This window comes from Cetorhinus maximus, chromosome 1 (genome assembly GCF_964194155.1).
Source record: "Cetorhinus maximus chromosome 1, sCetMax3.hap1.1, whole genome shotgun sequence".
NCBI lineage: Eukaryota > Metazoa > Chordata > Chondrichthyes > Lamniformes > Cetorhinidae > Cetorhinus > Cetorhinus maximus.
The window spans coordinates 79917136-79941758 of NC_135879.1; the positions used below are offsets into that span (position 1 = coordinate 79917136).

General features: G+C 41.2%; 1 protein-coding gene across 1 annotated transcript in view; it reads right to left on the reverse strand.

The window, feature by feature from the left end:
* LOC144681175 (5'-3' DNA helicase ZGRF1-like) overlaps window positions 1–24623 on the reverse strand; it is a 128406-nt gene extending 103783 nt beyond the window's left edge. Inside the window, exons 1-11 of the mRNA XM_078542883.1 lie at window positions 24535–24623; window positions 24170–24250; window positions 22088–22147; window positions 21755–21940; window positions 20116–21628; window positions 19939–20028; window positions 16575–16654; window positions 11297–11389; window positions 6408–6543; window positions 2080–2747; window positions 1741–1879 (exon numbers count right to left, since the gene is read on the reverse strand). Of these exons, the coding sequence (XP_078399009.1) occupies window positions 1741–1879; window positions 2080–2747; window positions 6408–6543; window positions 11297–11389; window positions 16575–16654; window positions 19939–20028; window positions 20116–21628; window positions 21755–21940; window positions 22088–22147; window positions 24170–24250; window positions 24535–24555 (3067 nt within the window). The 5' untranslated portion in view covers window positions 24556–24623. The remainder of the gene's footprint in view (window positions 1–1740; window positions 1880–2079; window positions 2748–6407; window positions 6544–11296; window positions 11390–16574; window positions 16655–19938; window positions 20029–20115; window positions 21629–21754; window positions 21941–22087; window positions 22148–24169; window positions 24251–24534) is intronic.

The following is a 24623-nucleotide window of genomic DNA, read 5'->3' on the forward strand; positions in this document are numbered from 1 at the left end:
TCAAGTTAAGTACAGGACCTGTCAGGTGGTAGCTCTTTAGTAACTCACCCAACTGAGCATGCTTCATGTCCGTGCCAGTACAGCAAGCACTGACATGCTATTCAACTTTAGGGCTGGATTTGGTGGCCTCCTGGGTAGGGGAGGTAGTTGGGGGTTGCCTCCTGATTGAAGGACCGGCATTGGGAAGGAAGTTGGCTGAAAACCATTCCCCCTCCCCTCCCTCCCTCTCCAGCGATCCCAACCCCACGATTGACATTATGCCCTCATTCACCTTTGGCCTGGGTCCCTCAGCAATCCTGGGCCTTGGGTGGGTGCATTGTTGGCAGCTGCCATCATTCCTGCTGGCTCTGACAGCAATGAGTTGCTGCCAGTCTCTAAATGGCCAGCAGCTCTTCATGGGCAAGGCTTTTGGCCCAGGGTCCTGAATCCCATGGGAGACCAAGCGGAGGGCACTTAATTCCATCAGGCCACCCCTGGAACTGACGGGGGTTCCTGCCGGTTCTCCAACCAGGGGGGCGATACCCACCCCAGCAACAGGTCTGAATCCAGCCCTTGGAGGCCAATACTGGAAAGCCTGATCCAGTTTTGCACGCAAATCCTAATCCACACTTCAAGCAAGACATATTGGATAGCAATCAGAGGTGTGAGTGCTGACCGATTTTTTTAAACCTCCTAGCTCTGGATTTCGCCAAATGCATGGCCCACTGCCATTCCACCCAAGGGCAATTAACTCAGCACAGATCAAGATCAGTGAGGTTCAGTACAATATTTCCTCATTCAGCCATCTACTGGAGGTCATTTAAACCATTAAATCTACTGATAGTTTTGGTAAGCACAGGACTTGTAAACTAAAAATGACAGCACTTGTCTGCAGTGCAGCCAACTAACCTACAGCAGACTTTGCATAGCTTTAGTACCAACATCAAAGCTTTCTGAGTGACTTAAGAACATAAGAATTGGAGCAAGTGTAGGCCCCTCAAACATTCATTATGATCATGGCTGATCTTCTACCTTAACTCCACTTTCCCACCCTATTTCTGAATCATTTGATTCCCTTAGGTCAGCATCTTCCAGTCGGTGAGCGGGGGCGGGGCCTGTTCATCAATGTGTAAAATGAGGCAGGGATATATCAGGCGTGTGTCCCGACATCACCCCGCGTCATTTAGATTTTCAGTTCTGCGGGCGCGCAGCCGAATCGGCTGCGCGCCCGCCAAACTGTCAACGGCCTTAAGGTTGGCGGACAGGCCAGGAGCCCTGATGGGCTTTGGAAAAAACATGAAACCTCATCCACGGGTGGGATGAGGTTTCATGAGGGTATTTAAATTTTTATTTAACATTTAAATAAAAGTTTGGACATGTCCCAACTCATGTGACAGTGTCACATGAGGGGACATGCCGGGGAAATTGTTTTTTATCACCTTTATTGAAAGTTTTAAATCGGAGCCAATCTCCCTGAGGCAGCACTTTGCCAGGGAGATCTGTGCACTCTTTCGCGCGCATGCACAAAGAGCGCACTCCTGGCTTAGGGAATCACCGCCCCCAACCCCCGCGCACAGGGAGCACAAAGAGCTTCCTGGCGGATGTCATGCTGGGCGGGCCTTAATTGGCCCGCCCATGTAAAATGGCGGCACGCCCCCCAACTGGGAGCACCGATCAGAAGCATGCCCGCCCACACCCGCACTTCCCCCTCAATGGCAGGAAAATGTTGCCCTTAGTGTCCAAAAATGTTATTATTTATACCTGTTATTGCTGCTGTGAAGACCTGTCTGTAATGGGTAGGACTGAGGAAGATAGCTGGGATGGTTACTTGTCTCTTAACAACCTTTGTTCCTTGTGAAACATCTGTTCTGGGAAAGCACAACTCTGACAGACTGATACCCTGCAATAAAAAACAAAAAACTGAACACTCTGAACCAAATCAGTGTATTTTATTGCTGACATGCCTGAAGTTCCTTTTTATTATGCTCCTCTTATAATTTTACAAGCAACCTTTTAATCACTGGATATTTAAAACAGAGAAAATACATAGAAAAACATTGTCGAATGTTAATGTAAACATTACATTCCAGGGACACTTACCTCAGAATCTTTCCTGTTATAATTTGTTTTGCTCAGTACATTGTGCATTTTATGGATAGAACTGATAATTGGCAATGAGCACGTTTCATTTACTCCTAAAATACTTTCATGCTGTTTGATCAGTTTGTCTTTTATCAGCTGCACAGGAAAGGAATCATTTACATTTTCCGGGGTTGCAAGTGCCTTTCCACTTCGTTCCCCAAATGATGCCGTTTCAAACGTTCGTTCTGTGTCAAAGATATGATCTTGTTCACTCCGGTCACCAGGGTTTGAAGATATTGGATTGGTTGCAATTTGATACTTTAGCCATTTGCTAGCCCTTGTCTGTAAAGCTGCTTGAAGGCTTATTGGGTTTGCAAGTTCTCGGGTGTAAGCATCAGCATTATGAGCAGAAGTTTCACAGTTCCTGCTCACGCACTCAGACCCGACTTTATTTTCTGAACGTTCATGTAAATCTCCTTGTTGGCTATTCATTGAGTAAATAGCTGAGCGCTGGATAAGTTGATCTGGTTCAATTATACCTGAAAAATTCTCAAAGGAACTTGAAGCAAGAGTCTGATCGACGCATTTGTCTGTTGTTGGCATAGTAACAAGTGGAGTTCTTAGTCTGAAAGCTGATTGGATTCTTGATACTGCATTATTCACAAAATTATTTGGCCTTTCATTTCCTGTGAAGGACAAGAATATGAACATTAGACTGTCTGCAAGAATATAACCAATATAGGTTGTGAACACAGTTAAGCCTTTCATCATTCACTCGGTACATATAATAAAAGCAAAATACTGCGGATGCTAGAAATCTAAAATAAGAACAGAAAATGCTGGAAAAACTTGGTAGGTCTGGCAGCATCCATGGAGAGAGAAACAGAGTTAACGTTTCAAGTCCAATATGACTCTTCATCAATCATATAATTTTGTATGTTTGCACGAGGGTGACATAACCTCAGCTTCTTCCTCAATTATCAACCATGTCTTTAAACCCCTCTCCACCACTCTCTCCACCCTCATCTCTAATAGTAAGCGTGAAGAGCTCATGGAATACTTCTGACACCATGAAAGACATCATCCATTCAACTGCCTTTTCTGCTTTCCTCATCCTCTTGCCTACCAAGCCAAACCTTCCCCGAGGCTCCCTCCAATGTAGCTCTAAACCTCCAGCTCACTCTAAATTATCTCCCATCTCCTACTACACGTTCTCCAAATTCATTTTATCCCTAAGATGGCCCTACTGCTCCATTAACTCTGTGCTCACTTCAAGATTAATCACACAACTTCCCTTCCTGGATCCCATGTTGGCTGATATTGTAAATGATTCTGTCGCTTGAGTAACTGTTCCCAAGCTATCAAAACTGCCATCATCAACCCTCCTCAAAATACCTACCTTCGACCCCTCTGCCCTTGCAAACTATCACACACTCTGCAATTCCATTTCTTTTCAAAGATCTTGAACATGTCAGCTCCCAGGTCTGTGTCCATCTCTCACACAACATCCTGTTTAAATCTCTCCAGTCAGGTCTCTGCCCCTTCAATAGCAACCCTCGAAGTGATGAATTACAGTCTCTGTGATTCTGATCATAAGGCATGTGACTTGTCATTACAGTTATTGAAGTGTGAAGGAATGTCAAGCTTCGATCCTGCAAGTTCCTTCCATTACGATGTTGCATGAGAAGATGGTGGTCCGCTGCTCAAAATGGTTTTCAATAAAGGTAGAACTAGAATTTCACATGAGTCAAGACGTAATAGCATTTCATTCATCCCTTTTTCAATCTAACACTAGCACTGCAGCTGTGGTTTCAGACAATAACACACAAAGTTTTGAACTTTGTGCTCATACATGGAACTTCACAACATTTGTCTATCCATACCAGCATTAGCCAGTGTCACTACAAATAAAAGTCCCATCAACCAAACTACACTGTTACAGGTGCTCACTGTCATTTAGAGACCAAGGTCCTCAGAGAATAACACAGCATACCATTATGTGTTAAAAATAAGAGAGATAAGGTAAATCAGAAATAGTGATTAGCTGGTTTATTTATTTTGTCATTTACCTCTCTAGAATAGAATTCATGGATAATCATAACTGAAAGCAGGGCTTTGAAGGGAACAATAAATAATCATGACACTGGGTTAATGACCATCAAATAGTCTTGGCCTGCACTTGAACAATGGAACTTGTTCAAGAGAACAAAGATTAATAACTTTGGTTGAAAGGGTTGCACAGCTTTTCACAAATAGATCAAAGGGGGACAGTGACATCAATTCCACTCTCAGGGGCACAATTTTGCAGAGACTCCATTCCATTATCCAAAATGAACATCCACTATGGTGTCAGGAAGCACGTGAGACCATGTGAAAATTATCAACTGTATATTTACAGTGATCTTTTCATTTAGCTATCTTTGTTTTCTCTCACTAAGGAAATACTGGATCGTTAGGTTGATGGAGGAAAAAAATTACTGTAAGTGTTTGGAAATGGTCTTACAGGGAAGAGCTACCAGTCCGACTGGGCAAATTTCCTAAGTAGTCTGATGCTACTATTTGGGCACCTAGGATGTGCAGGCACCTATTAAAATCAAGTACCGCACTTGTATTCTCATGTTCTTCAATCATTATGTATAACCTATACATGATTACAAGCGATCTTATTACAAACTTGTCTCATGTTATGCTGGGAATAGTTTTAACACAGACCAAACAGGGGGTCTGTTATCCACAGCAAAATCTGGTGGCACCACCACCCACCCAATCTCTGGGAGCCCTGATGGAATAAGGTTCCTAATTGATTGCAAGAACCCTGCCGCCAGAGCTCCCAGCTCCACAGGGGACATTCAATTACTGCACTTCCTACTGTGGGACGGATGTCCCACCCCTGAGAGCTGTGGCCAGAGGCCGGCATCTCTCCAGAATCGGCAGCACCACTGGGAGCGGTGGCCACTGCTAGTTTTGCACTGTGGCCGACCCAGAGGAATGCAGATGGATCCTCAGATAAAGAGGAGTGTGGACAGGATGGGGTCACAGGGAGGAGGTTGTTGGTGGGGTGGGGCGAGGGGGGTCAGCAGCAATGACAGAGGGGTGGCTTTCTGTGGCCCCCCCTTCTCGGTGCCGGGTCCCTTGATCGTGCACAGAGAACCTGATAATGAGGCCACTCCCCTCCTGCCCCCGCACCACAAGGACAGAATCTAACACAACATGGCTGGCTGGGTGGCCTCCCTGGATGGTGAGTTCCCCACCTGCTGCTGGTTGAATGCCAGCAGCAGCAGGATGGGGTCCTTAAGGGACTCAACTGGCTTCTGGGTGGGAAGGCCACCCGCAGCCTTCCCACCCTGGACTTAATCAGAGGGAGGGAGGATGGCAGCGGGATCTCCAGCCCACACCCTTCTGCTAAATCACACAGCCTCCAAACTCGCTTCCAAGGGAGGGGGTGTTCATTAAATTCTGTCCAATGAGAAAAATGACATGCTTTAATGTCTCAAAACATTTCAGAGGCAATTAGCCCATTGGGAAGAATTCCCCCCCCCATCGTGGAGGGAAGTGCAGGAGCAGGCGCGCCTCTGATCGGTGCCCCCAATTGGAGGCGCACTGCCATTTTACGTGGGCGGGCCAATTAAGGCTCGCCCAGTGTGACGTCCGCCAGAAAGTGCTGAAGCGTAATGCACTCCCAGTGTGGGTGGGTTTGGGGGGATGGAATCCCTCAGCCAAGAATGCGCTCTTTCACCCGTGCATATGAAAGAACGCACACATCTTCCTGAGGCTAAGTGCTGCCTCACGGAGATCGGCGCCAAATTTAAAAATGGTGCTGATGCAAAAATAAAATTTCTCTGACATGTCCCCTCATGTGACACTGTCACATGAGGGGCATGTCCATCATTTTAAAGCATACATTTATTAAAATTTTAAAAACCCTCATGAAACCTCATCCCGCCCGTGGATGTGGTTTCATGCTTTTTCTGAAGCCCACCAGGGCTCCCAGCCTGCCTGCCCAAGGTCCATTAATTATCTCAATTACTTTTTAAATGGCTTCAATAGGCCCTTGACAGGTCGGCGGGTGCACAGCTGATTTGGCTGCGCCCCCACCACTGAAAATTGAAATGACGCTGGGTGTCGTCGGGAGTTCCGCGTCAGCAAGCTGGCCCCGCCCCCTGCTCACCGACCTAAAGATCCTGGCCATTATACATGTACAGATGTTTTGATGGCTATTGTACACAATGACCCTTCTGTACTTGATTATAACTTGTAGATGTTTTTATCCCCAGTTTTTTAGAGTTATCCTCAGATTTTTATCCCCAGTCTGAGACTTCACTCTCTTTTGATAACAAGCGACTTACCACTGGCACTCGGTTGGTGGGTTGGCACTGAAAACTCAAGTTCTCCCACACTGCTACATAGGTTATCTCTGGAACATCTGAGAACATTATCCATAACTGTGTCTCCTGAAGGCACCTGTTGCATTGGAGAGTTTACCTTGTAATAAACAAAATCCAAAACATTTGAACAGAATTGAGCTACATTCAAAATCAAATATTATAAATTATAATTAAAGTTGAATTTTATTTAATTTAGAAAAATGTTCGATTGGGGCAAAGAATAATACAGTGTGGTGAGAAAAGCTTTTGAATTCAGCTGCAGATATGTGGACAGTTTAAAATAATTGAAGTGTTCTATCTTAAAACATAAATATTAGTTACTTTTTACACCATTAAAAATTATAAAACAAGTAATTTACTCAGTCAAAAGATATGGCATAGCATCACTAGTTGTCACCTCTCACCTTATATAGTTCTTATCCAATAGAAAATACTTCAATCAGTTTCAGAAATAATCCATCAAAAATAACCCATCAACATCAGCCTGCGTGACATGAACTATTTATATCCACTGTAAATTAACATTACACTGTGAGATTAATGCATTTCCTTTAGTGAAAAACAGGATAATCCATGTTTCTCTCGGCAATGAACAACTTGTAATAAAATTGCAGGAATGCACAGGGTTGATATTTGATTTCTGAGAATATTATTTTGTCAATATTAATTCTGAAGAAAAACAGGAATTCTCCCTTTCTGGTTGAAATAGGAATTGCAGGCCCAATAATGATTAACCGATCTGGTCTCTATTATACATACAATGACTGTATCAATCTCAAATTAATTTAGTCTTGTGAAAGTCCAACTGTGTCAATTCAAATTCAGAGTGTGAACCAGAAGAACTCAGCTAGCCAGGAATGCTTATCAGTAAAACAAGCTCCACTGGGATTGGAAAAACAAAAATAAAAGCGATTTACCAAAACAATGAAGTTGAGGAGAGGAAGAATTTAACATGGGGCAGAATTTTTGGGTTGGCAAGTGGGGGCGGGGCCTGGTTGCCGACGCGTAAGATGACGTGGAGTGACGTCGGGCGTGTGTCCCAACATCACCACGCGTCAATAAGATTTTCAGTTCGGCATGTGCGCAACCGAGTCGGCTGCGCACCCGCCAAACTGTCAAAGGCTTATTAGGGCCATTTAAAAGCTAATTAAACCAATAAATTGAACTACCCATCCAACCTTAAGGTTGGCGGGCAGGCAAAGAGCCCAGGCAGCCTTCGCATTTTTCATAGAGCCTCATCCACGGGTGGGATGAGTTTCATGAAGTCTTTATAAATTGAATTTAAAAAATTTTTAAAATCATTGACATGTCCCAGTTCATGTGACACTGACACATGAGGGGACATGTCTTAAAATTTTTTCTTTCCTTTATTCAGCTTTTTAAAACTTAAACTAATCTCCGAGGCACCTCTGTGCCTCAGGGGGATTTCTGCGCTCTTTTGAGCAGGCCCTGACTCAAGGAATCCCACCCCCCAGCCCGCATAGGGAGCACACGGCGCTTCTGGGCGCGGGTGACGCTGGGTGGGCACGGACCTAATCGGGAGCGCTGATCGGGTTCGCGCCCGCCCCCGCCCACCCCAGCACAACCCCCACTGACAGGGGAAGAATTCTCCCCATGGGCATCGGTATGCTTAGCCATATACATATTTAAACAGAGATGAATATAATTAAAGAAAAAAAACCTTGATCATCTTCAGCCCAGGCACATCAGCAAAGCTGAAATTTATTCTCTTATCATGCACCAATTGGTGGATCTGAAATCTTTTTAAACTTGTGCACACATAAATCTATATAATTATGTACACTTTGTGAGAGACACTGCATTTGAAAACTCAGTTGTTTTCTTCTTAACTTTACCTGAAACAATGCAGCCAGCACTGAATTCCTTGCTAAAGGTGGAGATACAAAACTGGCATCTGTAGTGAGGCTTCCTGGAACTTGATGAAAAGCATCAAAACGTTCTTCAAAATCTAACTCTTCCTGAGAGACCCTGACTACTGTGTCACTGGATGCAGAGCCCTTCACCTGGTACCCTCTAAATTCAGCTGCCTGCAGGAATATGTCAAACTCTTCAGAAATGTACAAAATACCAGAACAATTATCTGATTTTAAGGGTATTTTCTCTGAATCAGTTAAAGCTTATCAAACCACAAAAGAAAACTGCATGAATTAGCTTCTACAGCATTCTAAATTTTAAAAGCACATAAAAATTGCATCAAGCCTTCTTGATATCAAGGGAGTGACTATGCAGTTGTCAAGGCATAAAAACCCATGGGGCTGAACCTCGATTCAAAGACTTTGCTTAGCTGTTGATCCCATTTGGGGCACCTGTTGGTGCTGCAGTTGTCCTCATTGCCCCTGAACCAGGGAAAGGGAGAGAGAAAAAAAAACAGCCAGTATACCCAGAGTCCCTTGTTGAAAAGTGTGAATTTGGACATCAGATGAGAAAATGTTGGGTAGAATTTTCCCCCCGTCTGGGGGGGGGGAGAGAGAGAGAGAGAGAGAGAGAGTTGATGGGTGGGCACTGGCGGGCACGCTTCCAAACGACGCCCCCAATCGGAGACGCGGCACCATTTTACGTGGGTGGGCCAACTAAGGCCCGCCCAGCATGACATCCGGCGGGAAGCACTATGCGCTCCCTGTGCGGGTGGGGGGAATCCCTAAAACCGAGTGCGCTCTTTCGCGCATGCGCACAAAAGAGCGCACTCATCTCCCCGAGGCTAAGTGCAGCCTCAGGGAGATCGCCTCTACTTTTAATAATATCAAAAATAGAAAGAAAAATTCCCTTACATGTCCCACTGTGACATTGTCACATGAGTTGGGACATGTTCATAATTTCCATAACAATTTTATTAAAATTTTAAAAACCCTACATGAAACCTCATCCCGCCGGTGGATGAGGTTTCGTGTTTTTTCTAGTTGCCGCCGGGGCTCCTGGCCTGCCCACCAACCTTAAGATTGGATGGGCAGGTCCTTTAATTGCTTAATTGATCCTGTCAATGGCCTCAAGTGGCCAATGACAGGTCGGCGGGCGCACAGCTGATTTTGCTGCGCCCCTGCCTTCCTGAAAATTTAAATGGGGCAGGGTGACGTTGGGGGTTCCGCCCGACGTCATCCCACGTCATTTTACACTCGCCGACGATAAAATCCTGCCCATTGAGTTCTCTTGGTTGAAATTGCCTACTTTTCACCCATCACTCCTGCGTTCATTAACTTGGCTCCCAGTCCCCCGATGCCTCAATTTTAAATTCTTATCCTGGTGTTCAAATTCCTAAAGGGCCTAGTCCTTCTCTTTCTCTGTAACCTCCTCCAGTCCTACGATCCTCTGAGATCTCTGCCTTCCTCCATTTTTGGCTTCTTGCACACCCCAATTTTAATCACTCCATCATTTGCAGACATGCCTTAAGCTACCTAGCTTACTCTCTCCTCCTTTAAGATGCTCCTTAAAGCCTACCTCTTCAACCAAGCTTTTGATCACCTATTTTAATATTTCCTTATGTTGCTCAATGCCAAATTTTGATTGATAATGCTACTGTGAAATGCTTTGGGATGCGTTACTATGTTAAAGGCACTATGTAAATACAAGTTGTTGCTGTTGCTAATATTAATCCTCATCCATCACAAATGTTTTTACTTTGGGTAAGGCCCACTGAAACCCCAAATCAATTTACCTCAAAAGAAAAATGTGATTACACCAAGATGTTTCATCACATCAATCCATCAATGGAAAGGAAATTTGGGAGAGGTGTATAATATGTGGTCAATTCAATATCAATTGTTTTCCACTATCACCAAAAGTTGAGAGGGGAGAAAAGGCAGAAAATGGACCAGAATTAAAGGACGGCCACTTGTTAAAGGTACCAGAGCTTTCTGGTATGTGTGAGAAATTACAACAAAATATAAGTAGGCCTCTTCTGAAGAGCAGGAAAAGAAGAGTTAAGTGGAAAATAAGACATTTTTCTATCTTAACTAATGATGTAATACAGGATTTTACTTTAATGCTGTTTTCTTTATACTTATTTTACAGCCAAGTCTTATTTTAGCTATTCTCTCAGATAGAGCTGTGCTGGTCACTCCTATCAGCAGTCTGAACATCCTACCTTCAGGAGTTTTACCATACAGCTCAATATTTAACTTAAATAGCAAAACAACTTGCATTTATATAACACCTTTAATAGAGTAAATTTTGAGCTACAGATGTAACAATACAACCACCTTATGATCTAAACTGGATATTTGTGTCTTTTGCAATGTCATCACATGTGCCACTCCAATCATTTCAAAGGTGGGCTTGGTGTAATGAGGTTGGACACAAATCATTAAGCCGCTTTATTTCTCAGATGGCAAGTGAACATACAGAATAACAAATGTGATTAAACTCACTTAATTCAATCAGTACAACCTGTTTTCAGCTATTAGTATTAAATAATATGCTATATTTCTCCAAATCAGTGGGTTATCTTGTTAGACTTAATCAAGATAACTTCAAACTACACGCCTGCATTTTAATCTTCTGTGTCTGACAATTGCCTGCCCTAGAAACTTTGTTTAAATCCTGACTAACAATGGGCCCAATTTTAACATGCTCAAAACCCATTCACTTAAAGAGAGTTAAAATCAGGCCCAATGTATGTCGTTACCTCTATTTTTAACCTCCCATATACACATTTCGAGGAGAGGGTCAATGCCAAGTAACCTCAGCCTTCTGATAAACTGAGTACAAAATGTTTATCGATTACTTAATTGATAATTGTTTTCGGTCTTTAATATTTTAACAAGATTAAAGATTTTCAAGGATATGAGCTTTGACCTTTTAATGTAACAAATAAATATGAAATATTATTGTTTTACCTGTAGTGCTCGGAGTGGTCTGTCAGATGCTGTAATTTTTTCAAGCCAGTTGTTATCTATATGTTCTTCAAATGTTTCAATGCATCCTGCAGTCTGTTTTAAGTTGCAGAAGGAAATAAAGAACATTTTATGCAACTAATTTGCTTCCAAAGTTTAGCTGGGGCACTGTTATCCAATACACTAGTCACCATCACATGTGGCTAATTAAATTTCGGATGAGTAAGTGAAACAAGAATTAGACACTTTGTCATTGGCCGTATGATCTCAAAACTCATATTAGCACTTTAACCTTAAACTTTAACCTTTTTTGTATGTTTATCGGTAAAATACTAAGATGAAAAGAGTAGTGTGCACATTTTTGATCTTCAGTGCTTTACGTCCATGGTTATTAAAAGATGGTTATTAAATTTGAGAAGATTTACATATGTATAATACATTTACCTGTATTCTGTGAGAGTATGCATGGCTTTTGCTGATAAAATTAATGCATGTGGCTGAAACGGCGTCAGTGTCGCCATAGTCACATCTGTGGATAGTCAGCAATTTCTGTTGGACAACACTGGACTAGGATATGGGGCTAATCATGAAAAATTTGCAGGATATTATTACAATACAAATTTCTTAAATATCATTCTATTTAGCATGAATGAAAGAAGGAAGGAAAGGAAGGAAGAAAAAGAAATTATCTTAAAATTACTATGATGTGCCTTATATTCTTTTGGTTATCAATACCCATGCAAATGGTCACAAATTTTCTCTTAGCCTTCTTTCAGTCTCCTCACACCAGGTGCCATTCCCTTAGCTGGAAGAACTAGCAGGTCTTACACCAGGCTTCCTGTTAGCATCATTCAAAAGCAGGTAGGTAAGATCATCCTCCAACTTACTGCCTTTGAGGAGAAATCAGATGGGCGCTACTGAATGGCATTACCATGCGAGAAAAAAAGGAGGATATGCCCATGAATTTCTACTCCATTGTATGGTTAGTCGCTGCTCGGATATATTGAAATCCTTTGTTTTTAAAATGTGATCATTTGCATGGGAAAAAACATAATGACAAAACAACTCAGTGAAATTTATTCTTTGAGTTAATTTTAATTTTAAAAATGTGCCAGATCTTCTAAGCACCTTTAATATCAGCCTTCAATTCATTCAAGTAGGCTCAATGACAGCTTCATATTAGGAAAAATAAAAACAGATTTGGAACAAACTACATTTTTAGAAATTTAGATTTAACAATCGAATTTATGTTGACTGCTCCTGGACCCGCCTTCCAGATAGACACACAGGCCAGAATTTTTCCGTCGGCGAGTTGGGGGCGGGGTCCGCTCGCCAACACGAAAATGGCGCGGGATGACGTCGGGAGGAAGCCCTGATGTCATCCCGCCCCATTTAAATATTCAGGAAGGCAGGTGGACAGCGAAATCAGCTGTCCGTCCGCCTACCTGTCAATGGCCAATTGAGGCCATTGACAAGATAATTAACCCAATTAAAGGCCCTGCCCGTCCACTGGCGGGATGAGGTTTCATGTCCGTTTCAAAAATCTTTAATAAACTTTATGTCATATTTATTAACATGTCCCATCTCGTGTGACATTGTCACATGAGAGGGACATGTTAATAATTTTTTTTTATTTTTGAGGTTTTTTAAACTGTCACCAATCTCCCTGAGACAGCGCTTAGTCTCAGGGAGCAGTGCGCTCTTTCGCGCGCATGCGTGAAAGAGCACACTTTGACAGTTGGGGAATCCCTCCCCCCCCGCACAGGAAGTGTCGGGCAGCCCGCTGGGAGGGCCTTAATTGGCCCGCCCACTCAAAATGGCGGCGGGGCCCGTTTCAGCGGCGGAGTTCGGCTTCCCGCCCTCCGCCAAGCCGGTTGGGCCGGCTCGCCCATCAAGGGCTAAATTCTGCCCACAATAATATTACAAATACTGAACAATGCTAGTTCTTTAGCTATTGTATCAATGGTTTTTGGAGGAGATAGGAAAGATACACTCGTGCAGCGGGGTTGCTTTTTTGAAATTTGGAGTTATGATGCATTGTTGGGGCAAAGTAGATGGAGCTTTAATTTGAATCTAGCTCACATTATACATTATCAGAGAGGGTTTGGTATTGATAACTAGTGCAAAAAGTGTACAGATGTTACTGGTTCATTCCTGATGACACCTGTCAACCCTCAGCTTTAATCAGTTTAAAAATCTTTCACAAACAAACAAACAAAGCCAAAAATATACATTAAAGGGCCAAAACTATATTAAATGCAACTTGCTCCTTGACAGTTCAAGTGTGTCCCAAACAGTTTTGGCTATTCGCCACCAGAGGGCTCTCTATTCTGTGCAACAACTCATGTACCATTTAGGACAACCATAATGAAAAGCTGAGAATCTCGTCAGGCCTGCGTTCTGTTGCTATATGTTTTACTGGAAACCTCCTGTCGGCACACTTCCAGCAAAACAGGAGCAGCTCTGAGAAAGTTCACAGCCAATAACTTTAACACTGACAGTAGCTTCACACTCGAAAGTGACTGTTTAATTTCATTTTAAAAAGAAAACACAAAACACTCTTCGATCCAATTTTGTCTCTTTCTCCTCTGAAGACAATAGCTTTCCGGGATGCAAGTAGCTCTCTGGCATCCTGACCAACAGACTACTCTTCATCTTAGACAGTAAGTTATTTGACAGTACAAGATACCATAGCCAAGTTCTATCACCTTAGTCATATTTTCTGGCAAGGATAAGGAGACAGCAAATGGGATGGCCCTATCTGATATTTTCCTTTTACCAAGTACACTAACATCAAGGTCAATTGCAGCATTCCACTCATTCCCATGGGTAAAAGGCAGCTAATTCAGCAGAATGGGAACATGGGATATTCCAGTCTCTACGACAAACATTGCCCTCTACCTGCTACTCCAGCAGGAACACTTGGAAGAAATTATTCATCTGATATTTTAAAATTCATTCAAGGGATGTGGACAAAGATAGCAAGGCTAGCATTTATTGCCCATCCCTATTTGCCCGCGAGAAGGTGATGACGAGCCCCCTTCTTGACTACAACCGAGTGGCACACTAGGTCATTTCAGAGGGTGATTAATCAGCCAAATTGCTGTGGCTCTGGACTCGCATATAGGCTAGACAGGGTGAGACGGCCGACGTCTCTCCTAAAGGGCATTCAAATGGGCTCTTATGACAATCTTGTGGTTTAATGATCGCCCTTACTGATAATAGTTTTTTACTCTAAACATTATTAAACTAAATTTAAATCCTGCAGCTACCATGGTGGGATTTGAACTTATGGCTCCGAATCATTTGCCTATGGTTTACTAATCATGTAACATAACCAGTATGCTATTATACTCCATCTAAGAAATTTATGAATTCCCTCTGTTATTATTGTGCTGCATGGTATAGTAATAACCCATACAGACTAGGAATCACCCTGGTTTGGTCTCTAGTCCATGGTTAATTGAAGTTCCGGGTCTCTCTCAGTTCAGCACTATATCACTTGGTGGATGTGTCCACTAGACTATCAGGGGCCCAATATTGTCACTTGAGGATTGTGATCTGTATTCTGTTTCCCCAATACAAAATTGCTTAATTCAAATAATCTGATAAGTCAAAAATTTAAAGCATCAAATTCCCACTTTATAATGTTATTTACATTAAGTAATCCAAATTAGTGAATAATTTAAACTATTTATTGCAAAAATGACTTATGAATGATCAGAGGTCAAGTGAATTTAAAATTAGGCAGAAACATTCCCTCACCTTGCATGCAAGTTGAATGACCATGGGATCTCCTTTCCTTTGAACATATGGGGCCTTCATAGCTGATGAATTTATTTTGCAAGTTTGCTTTTTAAGCAAACTACTAGCCCACAGGACTCCTTGATAAATCCTCTCAAACACTGCCATTAACAACTAAGAATGAATTACACAGGCAAGTTTTCTTTTGTAATTTACTTCAATTTTTTTTTAACCCCCTCAAGTTCACCCTAACCATCCATCTTTCCCAGCTAGCTTGTCATATACTATGATACAGAGCAGGCAAGTCATGCTTTAATGCTAGAATTTTATTTCACAGCACTTTGCAGGAGGATTGCATGCTTTGCTTATGTTATAGACTTATTAAAATATAACGTTGATGCTACTAAGTCCAGCAAGAAAGAAGATATTCCAATAGTTTTATCATGCTAGTTTACATTACATAACAAAAGGGCGTTTTACAAAATCATTGTGGCACTCCTAGTAAAAGGCAAGGAGACACCAAGAGGAATAGCTTTGGAAAAATAGGGTGGTCTTATATGCTGGGTCAACTCATACATTATGATTTATGGTAATATGTTTCATTTAAAAATTTTGCTTGTTTTACAATGGTACAGAATTCTTAGAGTAGAAAATGTGAAGCTTCAACTTCAAACCATTCTACACACAGCTACTGTGTTAACTGTATATTAATTGAATGTTTAATTGTATTCAGGTGGTAGGCATTAATTGGGGATTTATTTGTGTTCCTATAGGCTGAAACTCTTGTCCCTTTAAGGGGCTGCATCTTGTTTTGTCCCTTGTCCTGGAGGGGGTGTCCTGGAGTGCATTATCAACCCTGGGAATGCAATTTTAATTTGAGTTCCATAGATGTAGGAGTGTAAGTCAACTTTTGAAACTTCGAAAAGTCTCTCTAACAAAAAAAGGGAATGGACTTATGCATAGAGTATAAAAGTGAACTGCCAGCGTAGGTGTGGGTCCTTGCCAATTTGAAATGTCATCAGCATCCCACACAGAGTGGCTGTGCCTTAAACTCCTGTGCATCTTTGCAACACAGCCCATATCGCCTGCTTGATCCCTTGTGCCCAGTTATAAGATACTAGTAAGTAAAACATTCATTTGACGGTGAAAAATTGCAGCTGAGTACTAATGTGAGTATAGCATGCCATGGCCGAAAAGGGGCTTATATGCTGAATATATACAAAAACATGATTTTGGGGCTGGAAAAATAGGGTGCTCTTATATGCTGGGTCAACTCATACATTACGATTCATGGTAATATGTTTCATTTAAAATTTTTGCTCGTTTTTGTTACAGTGCGGTGGTAGTGCCCCTTTCAAATGGGGCACATAATTGGTTCCAGGTGCCACAAAACAGATATAGACTGAAAAGATAGTTGTTGGGTTTGGAAGTGCATGTTTGTAATGTGTCCTTGTCAATAAAAGTTTATACGTGTATAAAGATTAGGCTCCAGTTCTATCTTCCACTGCCTGGCTATCTAGAGTGTAGCATACGGTACCTTAGCTGGGACACAGCTGTTCTCTGTGGGTGAATTCCTCAGAGCAGGCAAAGAATGTTCAGTTGCAAATGTTCTCAGAGCTAAAAGACAAAAAATGTCAGCAATTATTAAGATAACAGTCGTTCAGATGTCGAAAAGTCATTGTAGCAATGAAAAGATGTAAGTTTCATGAAAAGAATCAAAATACACAAATTTCACTCCAAGGTATTGAACTTCTGGGGCAAAATTTTGCCCTTGGTGGGCGTGCGGGCCCCACTGGCTTGGCGGCGGGCGGACAACCGACCCCTGCCGCTGAAACGGGACCCGCCGCCATTTTGAGTGGGCTGGCCAATTAAGGCCCGCCCAGCGTCCTGCTGGACAGGAAGCGTTATGCGCTTCCTGTGCGGGGGAGGGGGGGGGGGAGAGAGGGAATCTCCAGCTGTCAAAGTGCGCTCTTTCGCGCATGCGCACGAAAGAGCACACATCTCCCTGAGACTAAGTGCTGTCTCAGGGAGATTAGTGATAGTGCACAAAAGTTAAAAAATAGAAAAATAAAAATATTAACATGTCCCCCTCATGTGACAATGTCACATGAGATGGGACATGTTAAAAAAAACGACATAAACTTTATTACACTTTTTAAAAACGGACATGAAACCTCATCCCGCCAGTGGATGAGGTTTCATGTATTATTAGAAGCCCACTGCGGCTCCTGGCCTGCCCGCCAGCCTTAAGGTTGGACGGGCAGGTCTTTAATGATCTTAATTAGCCTGTCAATGGCCTTAATTGGCCATTGACAGGTCGGCGGGTGAGCAGCTGACTTCGTTGTCCGCCCGCCTTCCTAAAAATTTAAAGGGACCAGAATGACGTCGGGGGTTCCTCCCGATATCATCCCGCGTCATTTTCTCGTCGGCGGAGGGCCCCGCCCCCAAATTGCCGCCGGGAAAATTCTGGCCCTGGTGTTACACCAAACAGCCACCGCAGTTACAAAAATTTTTACAACACATCAGTTTCCAAAATAATTTATTCACACAAAACTACATTCACATATAGAACACAAGATATGATGAAGAGTATAATGTAGATAATAGAGAATATAATTAGGGAAAATGTGAACTTGTCCACTTTGGCAGGAAGAGTAGAAAAGCAGTATATTATTTAAATGGAGAGAGACTACAGAACTCTGTGGTACAGAGGGATCTGGTGTCCTGAAACATGAATCACAAAAAGTTAATATGCAATTGCAACAAGTGATTAGGAAGACAAATGGAATATTGTAATTTACTGCGAAGGGAATGGAGTATAAAAGTAGGGAGTTTTGCTACAGTTGTACAGGGTATTGGTGAGATCATATCTGGAGTACTGCATACAGTATTGGTCTCCTTACTTAAGAAAGGATATAATTGTAATAGAAACAGTCCAGAGATGGTTCATTCGACTGATTTCTAGGATGATAGGTTACCTTATGAGGAAAGGTTGGACAAGTTGGGCCTGTATTCATTGGAGTTTAGAAGAATGACAGCTGATCTTGTTGAAATATATAAGATCCTGAAGGGGACTTGACAGGGTGGACACTGAGAGGATGTCTCCTTTTATGGGAAAGACTAGAACTAGGGGACACACAGATTAAAAATAAATGGTCACCCATTGAAGGCTGAGATGAGGAGAATTTTGTTCTCTCAGGAAGGTTTAGTCTGTGGAATTATCTTCCCCAGAGAGCAGTAGAGGCAGGTCATTGAATATTTTTAAGGCCAAGTTAGATAGTTTCTTGATTGACTCAAAGGTTAATAAGAGGCAGACAGGGAAGTAAATTTAAGGCCACAATGGGATCAGCCATGCTCTTATGAAGTGGCGGAACAGGCTCAAGGGGCCAAATGCTGCTCCAAATTTATATGTTCATAGGAGAATGTTCTGAAAATGTTAAAAGGACAAGTGAAGTAAGTTACAGTGAAACTACTCTCTCAACCACACAAAACAATAGTTTGTTTTGCTTCTAAAAATCAATTTAAGAGAAAATCTAACTGTTTGAATCTTCTGTATTTTATTACTAACAGTTTTGTTGTACAATGCCGTGAAGACTCTTATTTAAGTTTAATTATCACTTGTGAGGCTGAATGTTACATTGACATAAAAGTAGGGGGCAACCCTGCTTCCACTCAGTCAGCTCACACCGTAGCCATTTGGCAGCCCTGCTCAAGGAAGGCCTTCTGCCCGCATTGGACAGGAGGTCCCACTGAGAGCTGCCAGCCAATCAAATGACCAGCAGCTTTCCAGTCCCAACAGTGCCACTGGCAGGGGTGCCCACTGCTGGAACTGCAGTTGGCCCTGAAGAAGAGGAGCAACGGAGCCCGGTCTAACAAACAAGTCTGGGGTCTCGCTGGAACAAGGTAGTGAGGGAGGTGGGGGTCTGAGGTTGATGGGGTGGGGTGGGAGAGGGTGGGGTTACAAGCACATAACGAAGTCCACCCAATTCCCTGTCCGCTCATCTAAATAGACGGCATATTGGTCATACACCCATTACGGACATCCAATCCTCCCAATTCAATTTTTCTGTTTGCAATGCACCCATATAGTCAGTTAGACCCAAGCTCAAACAGATTAAAATTTGCCCCATCAATAGCTTAATTATCTGGTTCTCATCGTATTGCTGTTGTGCACAAACTGAATGCCACATTTCCTACATTACAACCGTCACTACACTTCAAATGTACTTCTTTAGCTGTTAAGTGCTTCAGCACATCTGGTGGTTGCGAAAGGTACTATATAAATGCAAGTTTTTTTTTAAGCAAGCTATGCATGCAATCCATCCTCCCTTTGCCCAGCTATAATTCCGCTGGAAGATGTAAATGTTAAAACCGGTATTTATTTCAGTTTGCCCTTCAGAAATATTTTACTGCATCATCAAAAGTAACTTGGACATACTGCAAGTGCAGGGCTTTAACTGTCCTGGTGATTAACAGCTATGGTCAAATTAAGTCAATAAAGACCAAACCAAGTGCCAGAAAAGTACAGAGGAGTTTAATCATGCAGCAATTTTGTGCACTTTATCAAAACAATGCATTATTTATACATTCTGGCATTGTAACATTTTCCTGGATTTTAGTTTGTGGAGAGATTGTACAGTTAAACAAATATTTGCACTTTATGTTTTCTCTCTTAACACTATAGCTTTTTTTCAAATAAAAACTATGATCAACCATTTTTGTTTTCTATAGCTTAAAGCTATGGTAACTGTAAATCAGCTTTTCAAAGTTTCATATCTGTGTCATACATGCACTCACATATTCATCATATATACACTCACATATACCCATGGTCATCATATATACATACACACTAAACACATATTTTCTACTACTTAATCAATTTTATTTTCAATTCTCACCTCTATCTGCATTGCAATCCATAGAACTATCGTCAGGATTGTGGCCCAAATTGTAAAAGTGTTTTGAATTAACATTCTTGAAAATCATCCCTTAAAATGTAAAATAAAAGGTCAATCAGCAATCACAAGATATTTCACAGAATAACTTCTGAATAAATCACAATTCAAAACTCTTACACTCAGAGGTTCCTTCTCGCCTATCATTTGCTTGTTCTAGATCCCTATTAATTGTAGCTTCTTTGAAAGGTTTTTGGACATTTAGCTTTTCTAAGCTTTCAATTGCAGTGCTATGTTCAGATAAAGATTTCAGCAGCGTGATGGTATCTCTCTGGGCAGGAAGACAAGAATATTCATCAGCATTTGTTCTGCCTTCTTCTACTTCCAATGCAGGTGTCTCTCGGGCAACTGAGGAATGTTTCTCTGATAAAGATTCAGCATTTGGGACAGCTCTAGATTTAATTTCAGTTTGACCTTTTCCATGCAAAATCTGATCCGAATCCTCTTCTTCAGTAAGAGGTAATTGAGTTTCCAATTCTAAATGGTTGTGTTGATGGACATCTTCAAGTGAGGAAGGCACTTTAATGGGATTTGAAGATGAACTACTGATGTTCAATGATGTTTGCGGTAGCATTTCAATTTCACTTTCATACAAATCATTCATCCCCATTTCATCCAGATTAAATTCACCAAGCAGATCAAAGTTTACGCCAGTAAAATTGTTAGTATCCACGGTTTCTGATTCTACTGGCATGACAGACTTTTTGGAATGTCCATCATCAGCAAGAGAAAACAACCTCATAGGTAGGTTATCCATTTTGCTAGAACATTCTTTTGCTTTGCAAACGCTATTGTCTAATGTTTCTCCAACAGTAATAGTTGTGCAAGCCCCCTGAGACATAATCTGTGCTTTTGTTGCTGGAATGATTGAATCTTCCTCTTCCTCACACTGCTGCTGGATTTCTTGAATATTCTGGGAAGAACCTCCTCCACCTAAACTTTTCAACAAATTCACTGTTAAACTACGATTGGTCAAGAAAATTGGTAATTCTGTACTACAATGCTGTATCAATCTAGAATCTGTCTTTTCCACAAGATTGCCGTCACTAGGGTCAAAACAGCTTTCCCATTGATGGCCAGTGACATTATTTGCAACATAAATACTGCCACAGTCAACTAGAGGCCGCTGTGGCTTAAGTTCAGAGGATTCTAAAACATGACCGCTGGACGCTGTTTTTGTGTCAAGTAGTGCTAAAATCTGAGCTTTGCTCCTTTTATTCTCACATATTAAGTTAGTATGGGAACAGACTCCTGGATTGGAAGTTGGTGCAGTAGACTGAGATATTTCTCCATTGTAATCTCCATGAGTAAATCCGGTATCTGTAGAATGAAAAGGCGTCATTTCTTCACAATGTCTCAAATTCTTAGAATGATTCTGTGCTGGTGCAGGCAGTAATGATAAGCTGGGCATAGTTTCTCTTGTTAGCTCTTTCCTGTATATACAAGAGGAACCTTCAGAAACAGGAGCAGAGCAAGTTAATGTTTCATTTGTGCATGAAGTAGAAAACAAGGGTGAAGTAGCATAAAACTGAGGGAATGAAAAGCTTGGCTTCTGAGATCTTGTCATTTCACATGTTGCATCATTATCCTCTGTTGTTGGTTTCTTTGATATCTCCCGTGGTCCTTGGAAGCCCTGTAACATTGACATGAAACAATATTACAATATATACCCAATATAATAAATCAGAACTATGTGGATGTTTAAATGCATCTAAAGCACACTTAATAATTACAAAACTACATCAAAATCATTACATACAGTGTGCTTCCTTTTTAGACCCACAGGCAAGTGGCATCGAGTCAGATTTGCAGGCATTATATTAGATGTGGCAAGCTTCGTAGCCTCCTTCTGACCAGAGTAATTGGAAACCTCATGCTTAGATATTTTTTCTTCTTCCACAGTAATCAAATATCGATCGCTTTCAAAGTCATTGCCTGATTGTATCTATTAATACAGAAAACAGTATTAAATAATACTAAAATCATTGACTCAATGACATTGATTATTTCTAAATGAGAAAGTATATCAAGTGCATGCTCATTATTCCATTAATACAACATATCCATAATGGAAGAAAACAATATACATTACCTCTTCAAATTTAGCATATATGTGATCCAGACAGAGACCTTTATCATCATACAAAGTTGCCTAAAAGTTAACAAGAGAAAAAGATAAAACTCTCTTTGCCCTCCAAAGTTCCATCCTTCCCATTTCAATACAGGAATGGATAAATTATAAAACAATAATCCAGTCAAAGGACACCTATGCCATGTAAGTAAGCCATGGAAACAAAGAAAGCTTGGATTGAAGACACTGGGGTACTCATTACTAATATATCATACCACATACATTTGCAACACTGCATCTTTGTTTTGAGATTTCAGCATGTTAGAACTGAAGGAATCTTGAAACCATAACTTAGGAACTGCAGTCCTATCAAATTATTGCTTATGAAAGAAGATCATATTCTGATGAAGATCAAAACATTAACCCATCTTTTTTTGTTTCAAATGCAAAAGGATGTTTTTTAAATTTCAGTACTACATATACTGACTATATAGATATATATATTATATCGTATAAAGCTGCAAAAGGTGAATATTTAATCATAAACGGGTTTCGATAAAATCCAGTGAGGGACAGCATGTGCCTTAGCGTTGATTCAGTCAATGTTGATTCATTATATTATTACTGATAGAATAGGGAACATATATCCTTTTAACGTTGTGACTTCTGCTGTTACGTCATTCACCATTTAAATGTATTGATGAAATCAGCCTCACTTTTTATTGAATTCAGCGGTCAGAGATTTTAAAGGACAGTATTTAAATAATAAATTACCATCAGTGAATAATAGATTCTGTTATGATTATTTATTCAGCCTGAAAGTAAGGAAAAATAACTTTCTCCAAAACAAACCAAGGACATGACAGGGATAAATAATAGTCAGCAAGTCCAACAATAAAACTCATCTAAACTGACAACAACCTCAACTTTTGTTGCTGGAATAATTGAATCTTCCTCTTCCTCACACTGCTGCTGGATTTATACGTTTCAATGATTCCCCTCTCATTCTTCTAAACTCCAGTGAATATAGGCCTAGTCAGCCCAATCTCTCCTCATACGACAATCCTGCCATCCCATGCATCAGTCTGGTGAACCTTCGCTGCACTCCCTCTATAGCAAGTATATCGTTTCTTAGGTAAGGAGACCAAAACTGCGCACACTACTCCAGGTGTGGTCTCACCAAGGCCCTGTACAGCTGCAGTAAGACATTCTTGCTCCTGTACTTTGGTCTTCTCGCAATGAAGGCCAGCATACCATTTGCCTTCTTAATTGCTTGCTGTACCTGCATGCTTGCTTTCAGTGATTGGTGTACAAGGGTACCCAGGTCAACAATAACAACTTCAACTCAAAACTCTCTCTCTCCCTGCTCCTTCCATTCCCCTTTCAGTCCACTTTTCACTCTGTCTAGAATACTCATTCTCTGCCTAGAATACTCACTCTCTGCAATCTCTCAACAATCCTTTTCCCATCCGATTTTATCCTAACATGCTGCGTCTGTATTCTGTTCACCAGCCCCTTGGTTAATGATTCTATTCCCACTGCCAATTTGTTCAATGGTGAAACCGCCAATTTGTTCAATGGTGAAACCTTTGTGAATAGTTTAGATGCCTAAAAGAACCTAACTCCAGTTTATACAGTAATTCTTAAGGGGAAATCAAGCCTGCTTAACAATGTTTCACCTAAAGTCGCATTTTCAGGAACGCAACCACAACGTTAAGTGAGACCTTGATGCCTCCGTTAATAATGTCATAGATTCCAATGTTAACATCTCATATTTAATTCACCATCTGTGTTAAGTGATCTTAGCTGAGATGGGAGTTCGAATGCTATATCTGGCCTTTAAGTGCTAACCACCAATACCTGCTGGAAGAGTTTGGGTGTGAACATTGAGGCTTAGAGGTGATGCTACTGTGCTGAAAAATCCTACCAACACTTTCTGAATCTAAGTCACCAGTAGCTATAAAATTTCCAATCTATTAGTCCACACAGCAGCAAAACAAAACACCCAGAAATGTAATTAAACTACCATGATTAAACCATCCTTGTATTCACAGAAGTTACATCTCATAGGTCATGTAATATTTCACTGCTTCCTAACCAAACCTTATTTCCAGAGGAACTGGTCTTCAAAACACCATCATGCCATTTCTTTGCTTTTTTTGTTTTCTGATTTGTATACAGCACCTGAAATTGAAAAAAGCAAAGAATGACTTCAAATGATGGATGTTCCTCACAGCAGTCAAACAACAGGTTTTTAACTCAGATGTTTGTAAATTTCACAGCAATTGAAACTAATGCATGTGAGTGTGAGGCAAGAGTGGGAGATAAATCTTAGAAGCTGGTCTGTAAAATAAATATTGCAACTGACACACTTCTGTATCTTCTGTAAAAGACACTTTTAAAGTAAACTAAAAAATGAATTGCAACTCATCAAACAAACGAAAGCAAGTAAAATTTGGTTTACTTACAACAAACTCGCGGCAAGACATTTTATTTTGTCTTTTCCAATAACCAGGTCACTTGCAGCATGGTTTAATTCCTAGTTTGATCCTATCTG